This window comes from Condylura cristata, unplaced genomic scaffold (assembly GCF_000260355.1).
Source record: "Condylura cristata isolate star-nosed mole 26May11 unplaced genomic scaffold, ConCri1.0 scaffold00032, whole genome shotgun sequence".
NCBI classification, from domain to species: domain Eukaryota; kingdom Metazoa; phylum Chordata; class Mammalia; order Eulipotyphla; family Talpidae; genus Condylura; species Condylura cristata.
Window position 1 is genome coordinate 17,216,780 of NW_004567133.1, and position 26,016 is coordinate 17,242,795.

At 49.7% G+C, this 26,016-nt stretch overlaps 1 protein-coding gene across 12 annotated transcripts in view; it reads right to left on the bottom strand.

The window, feature by feature from the left end:
* RBFOX1 (RNA binding protein, fox-1 homolog (C. elegans) 1) overlaps positions 1-26,016 on the bottom strand; it is a 1,380,973-nt gene that overhangs the window by 149,205 nt on the left and 1,205,752 nt on the right. For 10 of the 12 annotated variants that reach the window (XM_012731793.1, XM_012731784.1, XM_004692141.2 and 7 more), the window contains one exon: positions 9,331-9,573. The exons of 1 other annotated variant lie outside the window; for it this stretch is intronic. In XM_012731793.1, coding sequence (XP_012587247.1) covers positions 9,331-9,573 — 243 coding nt within the window. Of the gene's footprint in view, positions 1-9,330; positions 9,574-16,413; positions 16,471-26,016 lie in introns of those variants that run through there. One more of the 12 variants, XM_012731789.1, reaches the window with a different exon arrangement.

Below are 26,016 nucleotides of genomic sequence, written 5' to 3' on the forward strand. Positions count from 1 at the left end.
CTTAAAAAAGGTGATATTCCAAGATTAATCCAGGGATTATAAAGATACTCAGAGTTTTCAGAGGCTGGGGAAAATGAAAAATGGATGAAATAGGAATGAGCAGGAGTGCACACAAAATCCAAACTGCTACTTGCTTTTAAAATGTCAAAAGATGTGTTGTACTGGCATAGCAATCCAATATGGTGGGGTGCATGGACAGGAAGGGGTGCTCTGTGGGTGTCCGTGTGTCTTCTAGACGACCACAGGGTCCCCACCCAGGGATAACACAGCATCACACCTACAGCTTGATCATTCCTCCATGTATGTGGAAATTCAGTGTTTTTTTTTTTTTAATGCATGTCTCCATAAGCCAACCTCATTCAAACATGTATGATACTCAACTGACCTGACAGTATTTGAATGCTCAACTACCCCACTTAAATGATCACCTGACAGTGATGCAATGAGCAGGGATTCTTCCAATCCCTTCAAGTCTAACACTCAAGGGTCTGCTGGAGCCATCCAAGAACCCTCCACTCACAGAGCATGGTCAGCTTCTTTCTCCAGCCTAGATGTCAAAGAACACTGAATTCACACGAACTCAGAAGAAACCATCGGAACATGTGGCCACAAATCAAGTGTGTTAGCTGATGACTGGTTCATCAGTGATTCACAGATGGCCCACAAAACAGGTTAAGACCTGCTTCTAAGTTCACGTAAGAACAAGGAAACCAAAGCACAGTGACCAATGAACAGGAAGCAGGCTCTTCAAACACTTGGACCAGCACTACAGAGCTCAGAGACTCTCCACTTCCTCTTCGAATGACTCAGCCACCCAGCCCCTTAAAGCTGCAGCCTGTGCTAAGACCTGCTCTAAAACTAAGGTCCTAATCACAGATAGAGATCTACTGAGGGAGTAAAGCTGTTGACAAAGGCTCCTTGTGCGAAGAAGCACAACACAGTAAACCAAGAGAAAGTCAAGCTGGAAATTTTTAGATGGCTGCAGGATTTGCAATTGAAATGTGACAACGAAGTCCCTCAAGGAAATGCTAACTCAGATTCAGAGTATGTCACATCTTTCCTCATTTAGCAAAAGCAAGATGTCTTGGGTCTCACGAACAGAACTCAGTCCTGTGTTTCTCTAGTAAATCTTGACCTTGTTGGATTTAGACTTACGCTTCGGTCCATTCCCAGCCTGTACCAGTCAGTCCCTCTCAGGTCTAAGACACTGAAAACTATGCCATGGCAATCATCAAACACAATAATTACTTTACTATAAGTCTGAGCATGAAAGCCCTAGTCTAACCTCCATGTCTATTCATCCTTAGTTACGTGTGCCGAGGTAACACTGCTCTGCAGCACCCTAAATGTTTTAGGGGTACAGGCAGGGTCTCCCCTCCACCGACGTATACTGCCACATTGGACTCCGCAACAAAGCCCTAATAACCCCCACTGTGGGCCATGGGGCCTCCTTCCCTTCACTTGACTCAACACATAAAATGTCATCATCATTAGGATGGATTTAGTTGCCTGAAAATACTGAGGATGAATTCAGGGCAAGGGAGCCAAGTGATTTCATCATGGCTGACATGGTCATCTCCTCACTCTGGGGGGCCATGAGGCAGAGCATCCCCGGTGTGCCCGTACCTGTGCCCAGCCTGTCACCTGGATGGTCTAGTGTGGACGCCTGGCCAATCTCAGCCTCACAAATCCAGAAGGAGAAAGTGGGGTGCCAGAGATCAAACACTCCATGTCCAAGGCTCCCCTCTGGGGTTGAACCTGGGCGGGAGCCCTGACTCCTTTCTCTCATTCTTCACTGGCCACTGGTAGCACAGGATTATCCACTCCCTGCTCCCCTGTCCCCAGAGCCTGTAGTCACCCCAGAATCTGGGCGGCCATCCCGGATGCACACAGGGGCGCCGGGGCCCAGGGAGCACAGCGGTACCCCACTCCTCTCAGAGTCGCACTGTGTTGGGCCATCATTCTGGCCCCAGAACCCGGAGGATGGGGCACCAGGCCTTCCAGGCAACATGGCGGCCCTGGCGCGGCGAGAGCGCCTTCGGGTGCCCTGGAGTGCTGGCCACGCCCAGAGGCTCACGGAGGAAGGAGGCAGAGGCAGAACTCCGGCCTCCGAGGGAGCCGTGGCCTGGCCGCGTCCTCAAAGTAAATGTGACCAGGTGTTGACAGAACGGCTCAGCCTCGCTGCCGTCTGGAAAACCGATCTTGAAGCCGCCAAATACGTCACTGGAGTTTGCTCAAGGCCTAGGTCACACACGAGGGCACGCTGGGAGCCTGGGCGAGGGCAACGCGGGGTCTGCAGGGTGGACGAGCTGCCCCGCGCGGCCCCTCCAGGACCATCGCTGCAGAGGGGCCGCGGCAGAGCTGCCCGCTGGGGACACGGCCGCTGCGTCAGGCCGCACAGCCCTGGTGTGCGCTCCAGCTCCCCCCTCCTAGGGTGGGGAGGCCCCTGCTGGGGTTTTCAATAACAGGGATGTTCACCCCTCCTTTTTCGGGGTCGGGAGGTGAAGGAGAGTCCAGTTACTTGAAATTGTACATGGGAACTGCAGTGAACGCCAGCGAATGGCAGGACCCATCCCTTTGAGACCCCGGACCCCTGCTTGCTGTGTGGACACAACCTGGCGTGGGTGGACACTCTCCCCTCAATGATCTCTCCGAGTCTGAGGCACACATGTGGGCCCAAAGTCTCCTACCAGGAGATTATCGGCTCTGACGCCCCTTACAAGGGAAGGGGCCGGCGGCTGGGCCGGCGGCTGGCGGTGGCAGGCCCATGGCATAATGGGGGCAGGGGCCGGCTTGGGAGCAAGGAGCAGGGGTGGCTCCCCCTGCAGCCCTGAAATAGGATGAGGGGGTGCGCTCATCCCGGGGCTTGCCCTTCACAGAGCCTGCAGACCACAGCTGCCTCCCCTCCATGCGGGAACCGGGAAGAGCCTCTTCCTGGACACCGTTTCTGGGGGTGCCTCTTTCTTGGGCTTTCCTGGCCCCGAACAGTAAGAAATAATGTTTGCTGTTTGTAAGCCACCCATTGGATGGCATTTTTTTTTTTGTTAAAAGAGCCAGAACAGACTAAGACATAGACATCTAACGCACTCGTACGCATTTCTGGGGCTGCAGGAAATCTGATTTTCATTGCCCTCTGCTAACGTGTGACTTTTATAACCTGCGTTACTGTCATAGCAATAATAGCAGCGGTACAAGCAGTACTGGTAATGCTAATTACAATTATTATTATAGCTAGTTAACAAAAAGGAACGCCCTGAGATGTGTTTTCCCCGTCTTAGCGACCTGATTGGCTTCAACACAGAATCCCAGAAGTCACCTCAGCCAGTGACGCACTTCTGAAAGGTATGGATGAAATCTGAGGACACGCACCCAGAGGGGCGGCTAAAGGCCAGGGAGAGCTGGCCTCCTTCACCAGCTTCTCTCCATCAAGCTTCTCCCCAGAACTTGGGGGCCATGCTCTAGGACCCATATTCTCTCTGCTAGTGGGGCCTGGAGTTAGTGGGAACCTTTTAGACAGACTGCAGAGGTGTTAAAAATAGAAGTTGCTATTGGAGATACATGGAAAATTCACCACTTGCAAATCTCTAATTATAATATGTCAAGGGGAAAATACCTTGTCAGGAGCAGTATCAAGTCTACTTTGGCACTGGCTCTGTGATGTCTGGGGGCCTATGTTACGCAGATGCCGCGCAGACACGTCCAGGGGCTCATCCCAGCCCTCGGGGCTGGCGGGAGGACCTGGGCAGTCTTGGCCGGCTGCACTTTAGACATTTCTGGGCACTCCGGGAGGAAGGCCTGAGCTCCTCCTGCTTCCCTTTACAGCTTCTGCACTTTGTGTGAAACCATGCACATATATTAGACGTTCCTGGAGCTGCCAGATGGATGGGACTTTTCTTTACTCAAACGACTCAACGAAACCACGGTGGCCTCAGACTCTGTGCAGCATCCTGCATGCCCAGAGCTCATACCTGGACTTATTCCTCCCTAGACATCACTGAGGGGTGCAAAGGGCCAAGCCTCCAGGGTCAGGGCGAGCTGGGGTCTGACCCACTTCGAGGTTAAGTGTCCTGGGAAATGTAGACTCTGGTGTGAAGGAAATGTGTGTTCGGCACACGTACCAGGACGTGCAGGGACAACTTGCAGCCAACTTGTCAAGGAACGCGTTCGAGTTTATGCTGGCAAGTACAACTCCGAAGTAGGTCACAGACAGCAGAGTCGCTTCCACACAGGCCAATGAGAGGAAGCCTGTGTGTGGAGTGGCTTGTGGAGAAACCACAGTGACCCAGTGACAGCTTCCTGCACGCCCCCAGCCAGTTAAGGGCAGAAGTCCCAACACTGCCTTCAGGCTCCCACCGACGGTGGTCCTCAGGCTTCCCGACACATTCTGGACAGTGCGAGCGTGGCCGGAGAGGGCAAGACACCGCCAGCCACAAGTTCACACTCTCCAAACTCAGAGGCACCCATGGCCACACAGACACCCCCAGAGGCATCTGATCCGCTTTCTTGACCTCTGCACGGCTTCAGGAGCCCTGCAATTGTGTCCGGCCCCCCAGTTCTCGGTCTATCATTGACGACACTGTTCCAGAATCTGACGACTGGGAAGAAGTGCCTCGCCTGGAATCAAGAGGCGACTCTTGATTCAAGATTTCCAAGTCGTCACAGGTGGACCCCTCCCCCGGCATGTCTGGGTGCTTGTACCCTCTCCCCAGTGTGCTCACTGGGCTCCTGGAGCCCCAGGTTAGAGGGTCAGGGTGTGGGGCCTTTGGGAGTGATGGGAGGAGCCTTCAGGAATGGGGTCATTGTCCTCACCACGACCAGGTCCCCGGCTCTTCCACCCATTGAGGACACTGAGAAGGTGCCAGCAGTGGACACTCACTGGACAAAGCCAGTGCCCTGGCCCTGGGCTTACAGCTTCCAGGCCCGTGAACAGAATGTTCATGCTTCTGCTCAGCCAGTCTGCACCAAGCGCATGGTCACATTGTAAGGGTTCGAAAGGACCGAGACATTCCCTTCTGCTTTAAACCTGGTGTTTCCACATGTCCGCGGGTGCCCTGTTTGTAGAGGGTGAATCTGAAAACGGCCAGGGCACGCACACAGTGAACACACCCACACCAGGCGGCAGGTCCCCCAGGTACCGCACGTCTGGGCAAAGGAGCCGCAAGGAAGCCACGCTCGGGCATCCAGGCACAGGATGGTGTGGGCGTGGCTCACCTGAGCTCACTAAGATAAAACTTGGGAAACAGGACAAAGCTGTCAGAAAAGCAGTTCTGCGGACGGGGTGAGGTGGCGGAAGGTGCCAGAGGGGTACAAGGATATACTGATGGGGAGGGATGTGTGTTATCGCAGCACCTGTGTGTACAGCCACACACGGACACATGTCAGCACTTCACACATTAAGTAAGAGCAGTTGATGGTCGGTCAACTGTATGCCGATAAATTGTAAACATTATTTCTTTCCTTACTGTCCACGGATCTATACACCATTGATCACATTCCTTCGCACTCCTTCTAAAACACCGTCACTTTCTTTCCTGAGTCATCATCCTCCAGCTCTTGCTCCCTGTTCCCCTTTCTGTCCCCCTCCCACCCATGGGGGTCTTCTCAGCATAAAAGAGCAAGCTGAAACCAGCTCTCCTACTAACTGCTCTCTCTGACCTCGGTGTTCCTCCACTGCCATCTTTGCTTTCTGTCCTTCACTCCAAACACTTATCATGGGGCTTATGCACTCCTTGCATACTTCCAGGGAGGCCTCAAGCCACGTGTCCTGGCGCCCTTCCCCCCAGCAGCACTGTCTCTCCCTGGTCCACAGAGATGTCCCCACTGCCAGCATCTGTTCACATCTGCCAGGGCCCCCTGAATTCACTCTCCCGCTACAGCCCCAGTCTGCAGGTCCCTTTCCTCTCAAACATCACTGCCTAAGAGTCCTCCAAAGATCTGTTCTTGTCCTAATTTGGCAACTCTATAGATTCAAGCCCCTCCACCCGCGGCTCCGCCCTCCTGCGTTTATCCCCGCCATCCTGCATTTAGCTCCGCCCACCTGCGTTTATCCCCGCCATCCTGCATTTAGCTCCGCCCTCCTGCGTTTAGCACCGCCCTCCTGCATTTAGCTCCACCCTCCCGCCTTTTGCTCTGCCCTCCTGTCTTTAGCTCTGACCAGTTTCTACCCATGAAGATCTTTAAGGAGAAGTTCTGAAGGTATCTCATCACTGACTCTGATGGAACCATCCTTAGTTCCTGTATTTGGGTATTGACTTAACAGCCCTGGGGCTGCACCACCCAATTTTTGCTCGAGCCCTGAACTACTAGAATACCCTGCAAACCAGGCAGAGATAGTTTTCTCAGGTGTGTGGGACTGACCCAAAAGCCTGCTATTTCGGATCTGCTACAATGGCAAGAACCTGAGCTTTTCTTGGCCACCACACAGGATTAGGGAAAGGATTTAAGCAAGAGGAAGAAGACCAAAGATGGGTCCTGTTGGTGCCCAATGGGTCTACGACCAAACCCAGGTTTGTCTAAAATCAACTTTCCTCCTGGGTTTTGTGTATGGACTAACACGTTCCTTCCTGAGTTTTCTGATACTAGCAACCAGAAGACTCTGAAATGTTTCCTCCTTACTCAATCATGGTGTTGGGTGAGATAGATTCCTTAGAAAGAATATTCTTCTAGCACCGTAAAGGCAAAGCCTTGAAGACCCAGGCTGTAGAACTTGCCACGGGACGATAATTCCCAGAACACACATTCTGTGCTCACTAGTAGATGAAAAGCTCCTTGAGGAAAGACAGTATGTCTGTTCACTACCCTGCACAGGCAAGACAGACAACCAACAGGGTTTGTAAGCTCAACTGTGTTGCTTGCTAAGAGTTTTTGTGTGACGTGTGAGAGAGGAGGAAGCCAATCATCTCACCTCCCCAGCTGGGTCGATTCCTTTTAAGGTAAGCATAATTAATCCCTTCTTTGAAATTTTCATTTTATAACTCTTTGCAAAATCTTTTCAATGACTTGCCACTGCTTCTAAGGTGGAATTCCAAGTCCTAACAGAACCCAACAGACCTTCACCTCCCCTCCATGCCCTGTACTGACAAATCACTTCAGAGGCCCCACACTTGTTCGTCTCTTTTTAGTTCTCTGAAAAGCAAAGCTCTTCCAACCTCAGGACCTTTTACCTTGTATTCCTTGTAGAAAGCTTTGTCTTCTCACCTTAAAAACCCCCTACTGAATGAAATGTTCCCAGACTAACCATTTGCAGGCAGCACCTCTGCTATGTTTAAACTCCCCAAGTTCTTGTTTCCTTAAGAACATGAACCACAATGTGTTAATGCAGCTATATGGTCAACCCACCTTCTCACTCTGCCTCCACACTACTTACAAGAGAGGAGGACTACTTCTTCTTGTTGCAGCACCTAATCTGAATCCTGTCCCCCAGTAGATGTTTAATAGCTACTGTGAGTGAGTAGATGGATCTTCCACAAAAGTTAGTATGGCTGGCACATGTGGAAGCTTACTAATGCCTGATTGAACCTATTTTAATCTTAAATTAGCCTCAAGCCCTACCACCATTATCATAAAATAACCAATAAAAAGCTGAACAGCTCTATCACTCCACCTGGCAATCAACACAACAATAAACAGTCTCTAAGACAACCAAGCCATACGATGGCTCCATCCCTAACACACAGCAGCCAAAACAAAGAGGCAATAGCAGCACTATTCACAACAGTGAAAATCTATGAATAAAAGAATGTTTTAAAGGCAATCTAATCCAGGTATTGGAATAGTATTCAGTCATGAAAAAGAATGCAATATTAATACATGTTACAATATAGATGGGCCTTGGAAATATTAGTGTAGGTGAACTAAGACTGACACAAAGGTCATATATTATATGATTCTATCCAGAATGTGCAAATCCATTCAGACAGGACAAATTAATGGTTTCCAGGGATACCAGGGAGGGAGAAATGGAGACTATCTGTGTAGTGGTGTGAAGCTTTGGGAGTGGTGGTGAAAATATTTAGAAGTAAGTAATATCAATGATTGCACTCAATTGTGAATATACTTAATGCCACTGAATTATATGTGCTAAAATGGTAAATTTATGTTACAAATATATTTTACCACAATAAAAGAGGGAATGAAGAAAAATTTAGACTGTATATATATATATATATATATATACATATACACACACACATACACACCGTCTAAATATATATATATATATATTTAAATGAATACATATATTTAAAATATATATTTAAATATATATATATTTAAATCTTTATCCAAGCCTCCAAAGTACCAGTTGAAAAGTTAGTCAATGGTTACTTCTAGTCATAAGAAATAAGCCATGCTTCAAAACAACAAACTTTTCCACAAATATTGGTTATCCAGAAGTCTGGGGACAGGAGAAAGAGGCAAAATTACCTGGTCCCTAGGATGTGTTCTGGACTTGAGCCCTGTGAGCACAAGCTTCCTAAGAATTCAGCACAGCAAGATTCGCAAACATACACATGCACCTTGAGGTATGATGACTAATTGAGATGGTACGCAAATGAGCATTATTTAATTTTAAAAGTCATTTTGCTTGGGTTATTTCTGATCAATAGCCATTGATGCTAGTCTTCACTTAGGGTGGCAAAAACTGTTCTTTTGACTTGTTTTCTGTTTTTTAATACAGCAAACCCACTCTCATGCAAAAAAAAAATGTGCTCTTTTGGGGCTTAGAAGTCTATAACCACTAACACCAATACAGACAAGACCCACCAGCTGCAACATTCCCTCCTGTTGCTCCTTTGCAAGCCAAGTCTGTGCCACCCCAGGGCTCAGCAGTAGAAAAGGAAGAGCCAGGTCCTGTTCTGAGAACACGGCTGAACAGCAGGTGCACTGGGCTAAGTCAGAAAGGGCTGGGGAGGGGTGGGGGCCTTTGTCCATGTCCAAGATCTGTTGAGGGTGATGGAAAATTCTAGACAGTGGTGATGGTTGCATAATTCTGTGAATCCACTAAAGATCAGGGAACAGTACTCCTAAAATAGCTGTGACTTTCATGGCCCATCTCCATCAAGCCAGTGTGCTTGACTCCACCAAGATGGAGTCAGTGATCCAGGGAAGGGAAACGACAGGTGCAGGTGGCATCGGGAATCCCCCTTTGCACACAGATGTGGGGAAGGAAGCCCATGGACTTGAAGATAAAGAGGAGGACGCCTGCAGATAGGGAACCCAGGGAAGGGCATAGGACTGGTGTGGAGCAGGGACCCTGGGAGGGCAGGCGCCCCCATGGACAGGTGGGGCACCCCGCTGCGGCCGCACGCTCCCGAGACAGCACCCACTTACTGTGGCGGTGCCGGAGACAGTCTGCGCGCTGGTGTCGGCGGCACTCTGCTCCGAGAGCGACTGGGCAGGAGGGTACAGGGTCAGCGTGTGCTCGGGGACGGTGGTCTGGCCCGTGTACTCTGGCGCGGGGTGGGGATGAGGGGCCGTGTATTCCGCGGGGATGCCGTTCTGAGGGGGGGCGAACTGGGCCGAGGCGTAAGGCTGAGCCATTGTGTCCGGGGCGGCGGCTGCTTCCTGATTACCCTGCAAAAGCCAAAGGGGAGGGGGGAGAAGGGAAAAGGTGAGCGGCACCCAGAGAACCTCCCCGGAGCTAGGGCCATGGCTCTGGACACTTGGAGGCAGCCGTTGTCCAGGGCATGAGGTGGCCCTCCCCATTCACCTTCACCTGACATGCCCGGCGCACCACCGTCAGAAACCCCTTTATACCCAAGCAGAAACGAGGCGATGCCTTCCCTAAGCCACCCTGCCCGAGTCAGAGCAGGGGTCTGAGCCCCGGGGCTGGGCCCTCCCAGTATCCTCTAATCATTCCCGCTGGGAGCGGGAGCAGTAGTCTACCGTGACTGCACAACCTTGACCCGATCCTTCAAATGCCAAGAGAGATGAAATGGCATGTGTTCTTGCGAGGAGAGAGAACTCATCTAAGCAGTGAATTGAATCCAAGTTGGATGTGACTTGGCTCGGATAAGGGGGTGGGGCACCTCTGAATAGCCACAGTGGAGTGTGCATGTGTGCGTGAGAGAGACAGACAGAGAGAGAGAGAAAGATGGCGTCCCTGATATCCCCACCCCAAGTATTTCTGCAAAATCCTGGACTTAACTCTTAGTCTCGTTAGTCAGTGCCCCCACAACCCCCGCTGATTTTTTATCGGCACAGAGTATTATATAACAATCCTCCCTTCAGATCTAGGCAAAACATGCAGTGTGATCGTTACAGTCTAATCAAAGGAATTTTGAAAAACAAACAAAACAAAAAAACAAAAACAAGAAAAAACAAGACCTGAATCTAAATGCTTCCATTTCAGGAAACATCTATCTTTCCCACCTCCAACCCACCCCCACACCTCATCACCACACACACCCGCCCCGTGCACACACCATGGCATCAGAAACTGTAACCCAGAGGTCCAAATTTTCCACGGTCTCAAGAGAGAGGCCACACAGTAAGAGAAAGACCAAGCAATTAAGCACACCAAATAGCTCCCCTCCTTGTCTGTGGTCAATTAGTAGCGACTTTAGCCTCAAAAGGTGACACCAGGACACAGATGTCACAATGGCTCACGTCCTCAGTCCCGGCTACCAGGTCTCCAGAGCTCCTCAGCTGAAGCATCAAAGTACAGGGTCGGGAGGGATGAGTTTATTCTCACATGCAGGCACAGAGCAGGCACATTTGTGTAGAGAGGGCCTTAATTAGAATGTTAAAGATGACACTTGGAAGACAGAGAAGCTGGGGATAAGTTAAAAACATTTTACAAGTGAAGACATCCCTTTCCTCCCCCAGACTGATCTCTCCAAATATCTGCACCAGTGGAAACAAGAATGCAGGCCCCTCCTTCCAACAGCTTTCTGCAGCATTTGAGGCTGGTGGGGTCCGTCGTTGCTGGGCTTGGTGTGCCACTGAATGTGAGCAGGGAGCCCTGTCCATCCCTGGGGACCTCCCAGGATGCTGCTTGTCAAGGCAGCTGGGGCTGGGGGCTCACATCTTTCTTCAAGGACACACTCAGTGCCTCAGGGGAACCTTCCAGTCCCAGGCAGTGTGGCTGAGCCTGACTGGCTCTGCTCTGAGACCTCGCCTTGCACACTGAGGTATCCACTCTTGGGTCTCCGGATAGGGGTTCACATCCATGCATACAGTGAGGTCCAGGAAACACCAGGGAGGTTTGATCTTGAGATTTTTGCTGTAGTTTGAGGGAGGAGGTCTCTTTCCACTGTAACTGTGGCTATAAAAGTAATCAGCCTATAACCACTATGGAAAGCTGTGTGGAGGTTTCTCAAACTGCTAAAAATGGAGCTTCCATCAGACCCAGCAACCCCACTCCTAGGGATCTACCCAAAGGACACAAAAAACATTGGCTCAAAAGGACACCTGCACCCCCATGTTTATTGCTACTCTGTAGTAGGGAAGGCATGGAATCAACCCAAATGCCCCAAAATAGATGACTGGATTAAGACATGGTACATATACACAATGGAATATTACTCAGCAATCAAAAAGATAAACACATGCCTTTTGCAGCAATATGGATGCAGCTGGAAGGAATCATGCTCAGTGAAATAAGCCAGAAAGAAAAAGAAAAATACTGGATGGTTTCACTCATGGCAGGAGTATAGGGGATGGGGGGAGGGAAACAATTGTAATACAGTCAAAATGAAAAACAATATGCCAGAGACATTTTACAGGGATGGAGAGGGGAATAGGATCAAAACTGGGGTGGGAAGAGCACATGGGACTATGTGATGGCACATGGGTGAATTGGTGGTGGGAAGTCCACGGGGATTGCAACCAAGATGAAAAAATGCACAAAGAATGATGTAAAAAATAAAGACAAAAATAATGTCCACCTGCAGCTCCCAGACTGCAGCTTGAAGAGGGTCTTCCCAGAGCAGCAGTCAGCCAGGGGTAAAGCTGACAGTGAAATATTAGCAGGGTCTTCCTGGAGGTGCTGGATGCAGTGTTAGCACTCTCTGTGCTGGAGGGAAAAGGGGTCTGTGTCTGGATACCATCACGCCTCCGCGGCTGCTGGGAAAGTCTCCCTTACTCCCGGGCCTGCTCAGGCTCTTATGTCTCCAGGACCCAGGTGGAGAGTGGCCTCCTCCTGGAAGCCTTCCTTGACACGCACCGAGCCAGCATGGGACCACATCTGACTTTGTTAAGGGGAAGGATGTCCTGAAGGAGCTCTGCAGAGTCTTGTGAACCCCACCCCCTACTCTGGCTTTCTGGACCCCGCCCCCTACTCCAGTGATTAGAAACTACAACTCCCAGCAACACCAGGGAGAGAACTGCGAGGACCCAAGGGCGGAGCTAGCAGGAATTCTGGGACTTTGGGGGATAAATAGGGCCCCATTGCTCAGGAAATGACTCTCTGGACCGGAGGCTCGGGGCTTTTAGTTAGTTTGTTAACAGCGCTCCAAGTCGGCCCAGCCAGTAAGATATTCCAGTTGTTTCCTGTTCTTTTCCCCTTTTTGTAAATAAACCCATTTTGACCCTTTTGTGTGCGTCTGCAGGACAACTGAATTTTAAGCGCATGGGTGAGGCCCCGTGTTGGGTGCCAAAACTGTTACAGGCGACCCAATCCCACTGGGTGCCCTGTAACAACATCACTCCAAGTGCTGCTTAGTTGTGGGCGTTCGCTGTGAGCAGGAGCCAGGCCAGGTCCTCCCTTCAGTCCAGAGTCCCACGGGGCCTGTGTGCTTGCTAAGTGAACATGTACTGGACAAACAGCCGGGACTCTTGTCTTAGGCAACAGGAGATAGTGTGGGAAAAGACAGTGAGGGATTGGCCAGTGACCCATGGGACACATCTGGCCCTTGGGTTAGTCGGATAAATAAAGCTTTATTGGCACGAGGCCCTGCGCCTTGTGCTTTGTGCCAGAGCCTGGATGGGTCTGAGAGCCTAGCTATTGCAGTATCTGACCCTAGGCATTAAGTCTTCAAACTGCAGTGGCAGCGTCACCAGGGGTTGCAGGGACACGGATGAAGCATCCTCGCGCAGCTAGGGCAGGAACTAAAGCCAGCAGCGAAGCGGAGAGGGAAACTGCCAGCCAGACTGTCCATGGCAGTCGGAGGGCAGCAGGCCCGCAGCCGCACCTCCTTGGGGCTATCACCCCACCCTGGGCGCAAACTGCGCTGGCTGCACACTCCGCAGGTGGGCGGGCACCGTTGGGTCCCGCCGCACCAGGGCTTGCTCGGTGGCGTCCGGGTCTGGGTGGTGACCTGGCAAGGGCCGGGTGCTGGCGCTGTGCCGGGTGCTTCACATCAGTAGCTCTTACACAGCGGTGGCTGCCCCCACCCCCAGAGGCCATTAGTGACTGGCCAGAGCCACTCGTGGCTCTGGGGCTCCTGGAGAGGAAAGGGTGCTTCTGGCATCTGGACCCTGGTGCTTGGGGAAGCAGTAAACACACTACACTACATAGCGGCCGGCGACCCCCAAAGGAAGCTTTGAAGCCGGGGTGGTAAGAGAGCCGACATCTAGAATCCTGCTCTCTGTGCGCAGCATCCTGACCACACTTCGTTTTATCGCGAAGGTCCAAAGGTAAATGATTTTGCAAGGTGGCATCTCTTGCAGGGTGCTACCTCTTTAGCCAGGAGCTGAAGCAAATGGTGTGCGTCGGCCTCATCTGGACCCTGACGGGAAGGTCTGTTCCCAATTTACACAAGAGCTAAAACACCTCTCTCTGACCTATGCACCTTGGCCCTAAACCCGGTGGGTGGGCGTGACCCATGGGAGCGGGCATGGCGGTGCTGGGCTGCAGGAAGCACAGGTGGGGGAGGGGCGTCCTGGCAGCGCAGAGCAGGCGCCTGGAAAGCTCCGCCCTCTCCAGGCCGAAGCTGGGCTCGGGAGGGGCCACCCGAGGAAAGGCGAGGGCGGGCAGCCCAGCACTGACCACCGACCTCCCCAGAGACTGGCACAGCCCAGACGCCACCTGAGCAATGGCCACCAGGAAGCCTCGGTGCGTCCAGGTGCATGCGGGTCCTCGGGCTTCCGATGGCATTCTTGATCCCGGATTTGCCAACAGCTGTCGGCGGGACCCCCCACCGTTACTTATTAACACTGACAGTCCTCCCAGAGAGACCCTAATTAATATTCCCAACATTTGCTCTTTGGGCTAATTACAGCTAATATTTAATTAAGATCATTGTACTTCCTATGGAACTTTTTTTTTTTTCCACCTTCAAATGGCTTCAGAGATGTCTTGTTTCCTCCCTAGTGATGTTCCTGGATGCTCAGCTTGGCAGAAATGTATTTTCTGGAAAAACACCTTCGCATTAAGGGCACCTTTTCCACTCTGGGTCAGGCAGAGTCTGGTCATGTGAACGGGCTCCCGGTTGAAAACCGCAGCGACATCTGTAGTGATGGGGACAGGCAGGACTTGTTTGGAGCCTTCTGACAACATATTCCCTCACTGGCAGGAGCTGCCTTGTACCAGAGGGAGGCCGAGCCCCCAGTTGCCCTAAATAAGTGGGATGATCCCAGAAATCCTGGTATTCGCAGAGGCGGGGTGCCGGGGGCTCTGAGCGAGAGGGGAGGATCACTGTGCTCTGCCTGCCTCATCCCCCACATCACCCAGCCAGTGCATCAAGACTCTGCAAACCTAACATCTAATTTCCAGTGTCTAGATTTTCTTGGGTTGCTGCACAAATGGAAAAAAAAAAAAAAACAAACACCCAAGACCTCAGGATTTGAAACCCACTATTGCTACAGCACTGGGCAGAAGCTTGAATTTTAGAGCATCCACTGGGGTCCACATGGAGGAAAGTCCTTTGTCCTCAGCACCAAAGCTCTGTCCATTAGAACAGCCCAGATCCAGGAGGGAGCCCAACTCCCTCATGACCCTGCACCCCCACAGGCAGCTTGTGCCAGGGGACCAGAAGCAAAAGGATTACTAAGACGCAACCAAGTCTGATTCACCGAAGCAAAAAAAAAAAATAAATAAAAAATAAGCCATTCCAATTTAAATATTTTACAGAAGCATGAAATAGTCAGGATATCATTGCTATTTTAAGAGAAACATCATAATCTGACGACTGAACAGCGTGGACCCCGGAAATCCATGCTCAGGCAGCAGGCGCGGTCTCTGGCTTCTGAAACATCCCAGAGTCCCCACTTCGTCTCTGAGGTGGGCTCAGGAGCCAAGCAGAGGCTTCCTATTTTTTTTCTTTTTTCCCCTATTCATTTCTCTTCTGTCATCACCCAGAGTGGTTTAATGAAGTAGTTGTGGGAAACTCAGAAAAGAACAAAGAAGCCATTTGACTTTGCAAAACATTCTGGCTCCAAATCTCACACAAACACCTCCTCAGCGGAGAAGGAGCCCTCGAGAGGCAGGAACAACCGGTCTGTTCTCTTCTGTCAGAATGTCCATTTGCCCAAGGAGAGAAAGGGCAGCTTCCCTCACTGCCAAGGTGGTCTCAACCCCATCAAGCATCCCCCTCTCTTCGTGTCTCCCCAACACAGTCTTTACTTTTATTTTCGACTGAAGTTGCATTATGACATCTCTAAGTTTCAGGGGTGCATCATGGAGAAGCCACATTAAATGCACACATTAAGGACCCCCGTCCTCCCCTGCAGGAACCCCCTTTCCCCGGTTCCCCAGGCCCTGATACTGAATGCTGCCCCTTCTGGTTATCATCGATTGGTCTTTTGGTCCAAAAGTTTATTTTTGTTTTCTGTCGTTCATCAGGTCGCCTTCCCTATTTTTCCCAGTTCTCATCGTCAAACTGCTTGAGGCCCAACGCTCCCTTTGCCTCAGGAAATTATTTACTCTCTGGCCATTTTTTCTGTCCCCATCCCCGACCTCCTGTGCATTAACGCAGCGCTGATGTGAAGACTCGCACAGGCACCATCCAGCCCTCACAATCCAGCTGATGGTGTGTCCACATGGCCAAGCAGAGCCGTGAGGCCAGCCCAGGGCCCGCCCCTACGCCCCCATCGAGGGAGAACCAGCCTCCCGGTGCTGCCCACAGCGAGTGGTCTTGCTGACACTCTGCTTTGCTTGAGTTTAGTGCTGTGCACTGTTGTACTTCTCTGGCAACAAACAACACACACTCAGAGAAAGCCTCCAGTGCAGAGCGAGGCTCTAAACAGCACCGTGCCCAGGGGCATGGGAACGAAGAGGGAAATGCAGAATATCACCATTACCCTGCTGGTTCTAAGAACTGCTCCGTTGGGCACATCAAACAGAAGGCTAGCGTGCACACACATACACTCTCCCTCACACACGCGGCTGCAACCCCCACCCCCACCCCACCCCGCAGGGTGCAGGGATGCAGGAGCACAGTGCTTAGCAGACAGCTCAGACTTCACGCAAGGACAGGATTCAGCATCACTCAAATCGCAATTTCCAATGAAAAATAAAACAGGCAGAAATACCTGCTGCACCATCCCGCTTCCTTTCTCCTCCATAAACTTAGCAGCTGTTCTAGTCCCACTCCACAAAGCATCTGCCCAAAGCAAGCCTCAATTACCAGCGCGGGTGTGTGCAGCGTGTGGATGGCTGGGGTGTTGAAGGAGGGGGAGCTGAGGACGCCTGGCTGACCTCCCCCTCAACATCTGACTGCTCCCCAAACCAGCCCCAGATGGGACTTTCCAGGAGCCCGGGCTGGCCCGTCAATCACAGTTCGCCCCTCCTCTGGCTCCTCATCTCCGTTTCAGAAACCACACTCAGTGGATGATTTATACAGAGAAGAGAGAACACACACACACACATGCGCGCGCACAAACAGTGCTCAGCTACATTAATAGCTGTTTAAAAAACATTAGAAATGCTATCCTATGCATTGCCTGGAGCTGGGAGTTTTCATTATGAAACTAAATATATGGCATGCAACAAAGTTATGGAATGCACCCAGGAGCTGACTACTACCCCACTTCATTCCATATTTCTAAGCGGTCGGCAGGAAGGACAGCGGTGAAGGAGGGGGAGAGAGAGAGGAGGGCTGGAGGCCGAGTTCAGAGAGAGAAAGGATGCACATAGGAAAATCAACACGCCAGACCACCCCAGACGGAATCATTTTTAGCAACGTGCCAGCTCATGGCAAGGTTTGGAAGCCAACCTCTTTGCAGACCAGCTGTGTGGTCTCAGGCAAGTGTTAGCCACGGGGCTCCATTTTTTTGCTTCTGTTGAACGGGGGTCATGAGTGACTTCGTGGAGTCATGAGTGACTTCGTGGAGTCATCGTGTGAATCCAAAGGAACATTAAATCACCCTAAAGGCAGCACGCACAGGACCCAGCTCACCGGAGGCACCAGGTGAATGGTTCACTCATCACGTTTGGAGACCTGTGGAGCGAGCCCAGAGGTTTCTTTTGTCCCCATGGACCGGCAGTTAAGTGTGGCGAGGCCACCCAGAGGGTGACCCCTAAGTGCCGGGGTGATCAGTGCTGTGGAAGGGAAGAGCGGGGACTGGCTTTCTCCTGTTCTTGAATTTCTGTCTCTTCCTCGTTCTTTGTTATATTTTCTCCTCTCCCTCCAAGCAAAAATAAAGCCTGGTAGAAAAAAATCCCCAGTGATTTTCATGCCAAATGCTGCCTCTTTAGTTACAGCTACAAATACTTACTTTGCTCTTCCTTTATGACTAAAAGTACAATATCTGGAGTAAAATGTCAAAACACTTCCCATTTTTATTTGGTCCTGTCTTTCTTGTGCGTCAAGAGAGAATTTCCAGAGTCTCATCGCCCATCCAGTGGACAGCTGTTTATCGCCCAGATGCCTTGCAATGAAAGGGGGGAGGGTGCTGGAGGGAATGGTGGGATTTCTGCCGTGATTAAACTGGCAATAAATTGTAGAATGGCGGAGAAAGTGAGGGCAAGAGAGGCAGCCTGGAAGAATTCAACCTTCCTGCTGGACTGTCTTGGAAGTAGCCAGGGGAGCCCCTGGGAGAATTTTTCATAATTCCGAGCTCTAAACACAGGATAAGCAGTATTTGAACCAGGCTTCCCTTCCCAAGACCGGTTAATGCAGGGTAGAATAAGCAGCTTCTAATGCTTATTACTGGGGGGTGGGGGGGGCTAATGAGTCTGTGCCACAGCACTGCTGACCTGTGCGTCCTGTCCAGCACAGGCTCAAGACGCGACCATGAACCTTGTGCCCACTGCCAAATGGAAATTCACCCCTTCAGTGTGGGAAGGGGTCGAGACTACGAGGCAAATTCCCGGGAAGCAGTTTCTGGAGATTGGCAAAGGACTCAGGAACAAGAAAACAAACCACGCCCTTGAAAGAGCGTGGAAACAATCAGAGATAAAATAGGACCTTGGTCCTTAACCAGTGGACAGTCAGTCTTTTAGGGTATTTTCTTTAACAAAACAAGAGAAAACAAGGCACTAGGACTACAGCCAGATCTACTGGCCCCCAGTTTCCCTTGATGGGATCCACCCGGGTGTTCTGGGCAAGGTGTGTCCAGGTGAATCTTATACATAGTTCTGGGGGAAATGCTGTTTTACAAAAAAGTGATGTGATACGTTGATGGCCAATCCATGGAGGGGTTATCACCACGGCTTTAAATAAACTAAACCATGCGACAATGGAAAATAACAGGGAGGAATAGTGTTGTTTCATGAAACATATGTGAATGAGTTGGGTTGCAGTGTAAAAGCTTTCATGGATTGTAGGCAAATAAATAAAAGAAAAACACCTCATGAGGTCATCTTCAGTGTTTGCTATCATCTACACTTTTTAGTAGTGTTGTGACTTAAGGATCCAAGTCATCTAGGAGGAGCCAGAAACACAAAGGCAACTTACTCAGGCTCCTTTGTCTCAGTTTCCTCGCTCATAAATATGCATAACTCATAGTCCTCTTCCCAATGTATTATAATTTAGAAAGTCCCACGAGCATTTATATCCTCTTGTGGGGAAGAAATGAGCCTCCTCTCTGGCCCAGTGGAATGCCAGAGGTAGGTAGGTGTACTGGGAACTCACCTATTTGGCAAGGAATGCTAGTCCTCATACCAATGCTTGCCAGGAAGGCATTAAGGTTAACTTAGTAACAGTTAACGATAACTGAAACATCAAGTGTTCGAGAAAATGTTTTCCACTCTGGGATCTAGAACACTCGGTAAGGGGCAGCAGAACCAGAAGTTGAACACAATCTGGTCTCGCTGAATTCCTGTCCTTCAATCTTTAGACTAAGATGAAGATGTCAATAATGATGACAACGATGAAAGTCAAGATGGAGATAAAGATGGGCTCATGGTGGTGATGAGAGTGAACAGGGTGGTGACGGGGACTGATGATGGTGATGAAGGTGAAGATGTAGGTTATGATGATGAGGTGAAGAGGGTGGTGATAGGGATGGATGATGGTGATGAAGGTGAAGATGGCAGTTATGATGATGAAGGTGATGGTGGTGATGGGGATGGATGATGGTGATGAAGGTGAAAATGAAGATGGAGGTTATGATGATGAGGTGAAGAGGGTGGTGATAGGGATGGATGATGGTGATGAAAGTGAAGATGGAGGTTATGATGATGATGAAGGTGATGGTGGTGATGGGGATGGATGATGGTGATGAAGGCGAAGATGGCGGTTATGATGATGAAGGTGGTGGTGGTGATGGGGATGGCATGTGGGGGTGAGGGTGAAGATGAAGATGATGATGATCTTAATGATAAGAAAAAACCTCTTCTTGAACACTGTGCCCCACTCATAGCTCTAACTGCCAAGGACAATCATTCAGCAAAGTGTCTTTGCCTGTGTTTCTTTAACTAATAAGCACTCAACATGTTAGAAACTATTATTCCCTTCCAAGGGAGGAGGGATTGTTTCCTTACAGTCACACAGTTAGCAAGTGCTCCTTACCCTGACTTGTCAGAAGCTGAAGCTCTGCAGTCTTACACATCTGGAGATGGCCTCAGCTAGGTAAACACACACACCTTGGCTCCTGACTGCATATGCTTCCAGAAAAGCATCTCTTGAACAAAGACCTCTGACATCATACCTCACAAAACAAATACACAACCAGCCAACAAATATAGTAAGAATCCATGTCATAGAATCAAATGAAAGCCACTTGTTTCTTCTCACTCTCTGGCCTCCATGGGGAAGCAGAGGGAGAGGCCAGAAGCCACCTCACTGTCACTGACAGACACCAGCCCCAGAAGTACAAACCAGCCGAGTGGGCGGCGGGCTTGTGGGGACGAGGTGTCATGTTTGCAAAATGTTCCATCCTGATCTTCCATTTGGAATCACAGAAGGTTGTTTTCCTCAACTCCTTAAAAGTTAGTGACAATCAAATATTTATGGCACTTTGTGCAAGTGAGAGTGTTGAGCCGGTTGCTTATTGGGTGGTTTTTCCAAAGGGAAATTAGCAGCCTCTAGAGCCGGCGAAGTTGCCAACCAACAACAGCAGGCACTTAAGAAAATGGGTTTTCTAGTGCTGTTCACCTCTGCCCCGCACTCCCCGAGGGCCCAGGCTGGTCTTTAAAAACCCTCATCAATGTTGATGTTGGATCCGATTCTGCTTGCCCTTAGATGTGCATTTCCACTCCATGCATTTCGATGTCCGTCCCCAACTAGACTGTTAACTCCATGAGGACAGGGACCTCACTCTTCTCCATTGTTTTGTCTCCAGTATTTCAAACAGTGGCACACACACACATTCTCTCACACACACGTGTGCACACACTTGAAATGTTTGTTGAATGAAAAGTGAGTTTCCAAGCTACTCCCTTTATTCCACCAGCAGTGAGGCAGGCTTTCATTCACCCAGCAGCTCTGCCTGCTGAGAAACAAGGTCAAACCATCAAATGCTGCTCCGACTGTTGTAAAGCATCTCTCTTGGAATACACCAACCGTACAGAATGATTCCTTGATGAAAAGTCACGCAACATAGGGCTTGGCCCGTCTATATGTGAAATAGATGTGAATGACTTAGTGTCGCTGATTATTAATAAGAAGTAGCTGGTATTTATTGAGCTCACTCAGTGCCAGGTAACGCCAGTCACTTTATATGTGTTATCTAAGTTTATCTCTGCAGGAAACAAATGTTTATTGCTCCCCTCTCACAGCTAAGGAAGCAAAAGATCTTGAAGCTAGTTAGTGGCAGATGCTGACCCCAAAGCTGAGGTTCTTTCAAGGAGGCTATGCCTGGCTTTTGTTGGCTAAAAGAAGGAACGATATTTGCAAGGTATAACAGTTCAATCATAAAACATTTTCTAAGATGTTCTGATAAATACCTTTTGTGTCCTAGCCAAAGTTGGGGGTTACCAGAAAGTTATGAGCTCTCATTCCTGCATGCCAATATCCAGACCCAGAGTGGGTGAATAATGCCAATGAGAATGAGGATGGCAATTATAATATTACTGATAATGACAGTATGATACAGGGACTCTCAGCCTGTCCCTGCCACTCTTAAATGCTCTATAAATGTAACTTGCGCAATACACCTGAGAACCCCACCGCCCACCGTATAAACACAATTATTGTCTCTGATTGCTATAGGGATGGGTGGCTATGTGAGGCTAAGCGAATCATCCAAGGTCACCCCAACAGTGCTTGATAACACGCATATTCATGCCAGTCCAATTCTGACTCCAAGTGGGAAGTTGAAAACAAATGAGGGGAAGTGCCCGTATGCCCTCACATAGGGCCCGTGATGAAAGCGACTCCTTCCATACCCACAGTCCACTGTCACAACCAGGAAACAGGCATCATTAACCAGCAGTTAGGTTCAGTTGCTCAGCGTCCTCTGCTACCACCACCTTGCGTAGTCCCCACTGCCACTCCTGAGGACGGCACTGCCTTCCACCATCACACATGGGCAGACGAATAAGTCGGAAATTGAGCCAAGCAGACAACTATTAGCAAAAATTGTTTTCATGAGGGAAGGGACAGACAATGCTTTTAAAATTGGGATTCAGCTAGGATTCTTGGCCTTCTGGGGAAGGAGGAGATCTCCAGGCCCGAGCTGGGCTTCTGTTTTTCACAGTCTCTCACCTTTCACAGCCAGCTCTTTTCTAAAGAAGGGAAAAAAGGTGTCACGCTACCACCAACCAGGGTAACATCAGTGTCAAATTCCTATTCAAGGTGAATTTCAATGACTTGCACCATTGCGAATACAACGACACTTAGCCAAACCCACAGAAGGAAAGGATAGATTCTGTTCCCTTAAATAGATTGTGAACAGTTACCCTGCAGATATGATTTGGGATAATATCACCAGTTACCTGTGCCATCACAGCTATCCAGAGGATTCTCTGCTTGCTTCTAAAATGGGAAATTGATAGATTTGGTGCAGGCGACTTTCTGTGTAAGAGAGGAGGTGATTCTCTAGACAGACAGTGCAGAGGAGCCTAGAGAAATGCCAGCCCCACTGTGGACGTGACCAGGGAAACATCCATAGGCCATCACAGGGGTCTGCGATTAGATTTGGAAAATTGGGCCATCAAGCCATCATGGTAGAAAAAGAGCAAACACTATCTCCATTGGGATGCGGTGACAGAGAATGAAAATTTCTAGTGATGGAAGCAGTAACTATTCCAGACAGAAACTAAGGCAAGAAACAGACCCACTGCCGTGGACTGGGACAGTCAGAACAGGTTCCTCTTGTAATCCACATTTCTTTGGCCCCTTCTCGAGCCCGGCTAGCCAGACCTGGCCGACGGAGCCCCAGGGGCTATTACTTGCCTGCCTCCTGCAGCTTCCACTGACTTCATGGAACCAAGCATGAGAGTGTGTTTTAATGACCCACTTTTCCTCCGTGAGCCTCCTGAAACTCTGATAAGATTGTAAACTCCTTAAGGGCAGGATTATTCCTCTTTAACATTTCCCTCTGCTCTGCATTTTGCAGTCAGGGGTTGACATGATAAGTATCTGCTGGCTTGCATTCACCTCACTTGTAGAAAGATGTTGAATCTGGTTACTGCCACAGGAAAACATGATCAAATATGACCTTGTCTTTCTGAGTGTGTTGTATAAGTTTTAGCCTCTAATAGTGTACCACCTGGAAAAAGACTGCCATGGAGTGAATTATATTTGGACTTGGGAGAAAGGAAGTCAGGAGAGACTGCCAAAAAGCAAGGACGGGGAACCATCCCAGTAGACAAGCACTTGTTACCCCTGCCAACTGTTCTGGCAGCGAACTAGTGGACATCTTCTGGATGGCAGGGACAGGGCGGCTGGGGAGCTTTGTGGTGAAGAGGATGGATGTTGCCTAGGTACCTCTGGGGCACAGGTGGGCAGGGGTCACAGGAAAGACCAGGATTGGCAGTGTGATAAGAAATGCACCAACAGAAAGGGACTGTAAGGAACTGAAGGGGCTCAGCTCCCCCTGGGAAGGGCAAGTAGGAAAACAGCCAGGGGTCATGGAACCAAACAGCACCGTGAAGACCGGCTGGGGCGCTGCACTGGGAGGTCCCTCCCTCACCCTCTGTGGCAGAAGTCAGAAATGAAGCGGAGTGATGGGGTTCTTTTCAGAACTTCCTAGGTGAGGAAGGTGAGCTAGGGACTGGAGATACTGGGTGGAAAGGTGCTGGGGGCAGAGACTCAGCTATGTCTTTCCAACCACCATCTCATCAGAATGGCAAACACAGAGGAAAGAAGCCCACTCTTTTGGTTAAATGGCAGGGTAAACGCAATGAAGACCCGGTCTAGAATGAATCAGTCAAGGGAAGGAAGAGAGACGAGACGATAAGGAAAGATGGAGATCCAATCACTTAAGCTACAGCCTTGACATCACCATTCCATTTGAAACCACTCCTGTGTCTGAAATAGACTAAGTAGGTAAAGGGAGTCAGTGGTCAGTAGATGTATATAAACAGGACAGAGGTTCTTCATCTTTACTGTTATCATCACAATCGCATCCCCAGGGATGGCGTAAAGGCTACTGGGAGCATTTACACCTCAGGTAGTTGACCCTCACATGCCACAACAGAAGGCAGGTGGGTGGGGGCCATTCTCACCCACTTGACAGAAGAGAAAGCTGAGGCCAGGTTACTCAGGGGCCTGTCCAGTTTCAGCCAGTTAGTAGATGTTCAAGCTGGGGTGGCTTCTCTAGACATATTTCCAGTTCCCTAAGCTTTCCATTCATGTGACCCGACAACTCCAGTTGAGTCAAAAAGTTTTGACTGTGGGGCCCTCCCTGGTGGCACAGCGGGTTAAAGCACAGCACTGAGAAGCTTAAGCCACTTCTGCATGAGTTCGATCCCCGCCTACCTGCCCCGGAGGAGATCCACATGGTGTGGCAGACCTCTCCTGACCCGCCCGCTACTCCCCTCAGCAGTGTACTTCGTAGATCTGCCTGTTCTGCTCCCCACTCTGTCTCTGGTGAATCCTCTCACCCTCCGCATCTCTGGCCTGTACCCCAGTTCTGTATGAATGAATAAATAAATCTTTAAAAAAAAAAGTTTTGACTGTGTGATGCACTTCTGGGTTTCCTCCATCTCTATCTAAAACTTTTCCATGAAGAATGAGAAAACTGAATATGGGCATGATGCATATGGATATTATGAAATGCTCAGAACACAGGGGAAATAAAAGACTTCATTGTCCTTACAAATTCACAACAGTACAATTTAGCCATCATGGAAGGTTGGAGGATTGAAAACAAGTTGCTCCACCATCCTCAGCCACAAGCCAAGTGAAGAAGTGGTCCTACCCCAGCCAGGGTCTCTGAGCCGATGCCTCTCAGCTGCAGCTGACACAGCAGGCCCAGAAGTCATCACGTAGTTTTAATTAGTGCATATGTATTACTTCCCCTGCAGCTGAGACTGTGCAATGCTTTTGGGCTATCTGTCCGAAGCTGAGTTGAGAAAGTGCCACCATTTGGAGGAAAGTAAGGCTGTGCGGTAGAAGAGGCTTTATAAAGGTGGAGCTGAGGAAGATGGATTTTCAGCAATATGGAAGCAGTTTTCAGAAACAGGGAAGAAGTTGGCTTCATCTGTATAGAAAGAACGGGCATAGAGATGAGTCGCTGTGTTCAGACAGCAACGGTTGTAAGTCTGGTCTATGAACTTGTGCGATCACTGTTTGCAACTTGAGGCATTCAAGAAATTTATCCAAACAACTCTGAGGAGATCACAGCTCAGAAGCCTGAGGTCAGTGGAAATAACTAAGTTCAACTCAAAAGGCCTTTAAAGAACAGTGTTCAAATATGTTCACATGTGGTTGGCCATTGCGTGTTTTTATGGAAAATCTGTCCAGGGACAACACTCATTTGCACTAACCAGTTTCCCTGACTTGGTGGCTCATGTGTCTGTGTTCTTCCGAATAAGATATTCTTGGAATCCATTCAAAATAGCCAAAGGGTATCCTTACACTCAAATATGACTGATTCATGCATCTGGCTAAGTTCACTGAAACCTCCCAATAAGAGTATTTTGAATTGGAACGTTGAAGTCCCAGCCCCTAGAATCTCAGAAGGTGACCTTAACCTAAATGTGTTAAGTTAAAGGGAGGACAGAGTGCAACAGATTGGGTCCGTAAGCCACTGTGACTGTTTTTATAAAAATGAGACATTTGGCCACAGATGTGCAAAGAAGAAGACTGTGTGATGCTGGGGGCAGAGAGGAACATGAAGCTGCTACAGATTATGGTCCCAGGAGCCAAGGAGGAGGCCTGGCAGAGAGCTTGCCCCCAAGCCTGCAGGAGGAATCACCCTACTGCCCCTTTGACATTGGATTCAGCCTTCAGATCTCTGAGAAAAATTCAAGTCTGTTACTTTAGCCTTCAGGTTTATGCTACTTGGTCATGGCAGCCCTGGAACAATAACACACTGTGTGCTAGTCACTACACAGTGCTCAGTAAAGTCATTCCTCTCTCAGGGAGTTCATGGTCCATATAAAATACAGCAACCGGCTAATTCAGCTGCAACTGGGCAACCCCCGCCCTCTGCTTTCCACTTAGAGGTGGAAGTTGGGCACTTAATGACATACATGTGACCTCACCAGACCTCTGGGAAACAAATCTTGCCTCTCTCAGTTGGAGTTTGAGAACTTGAGATAATTGCCCAATTCTGGGGGTGTTACTCTAGGCGGTCTGATTG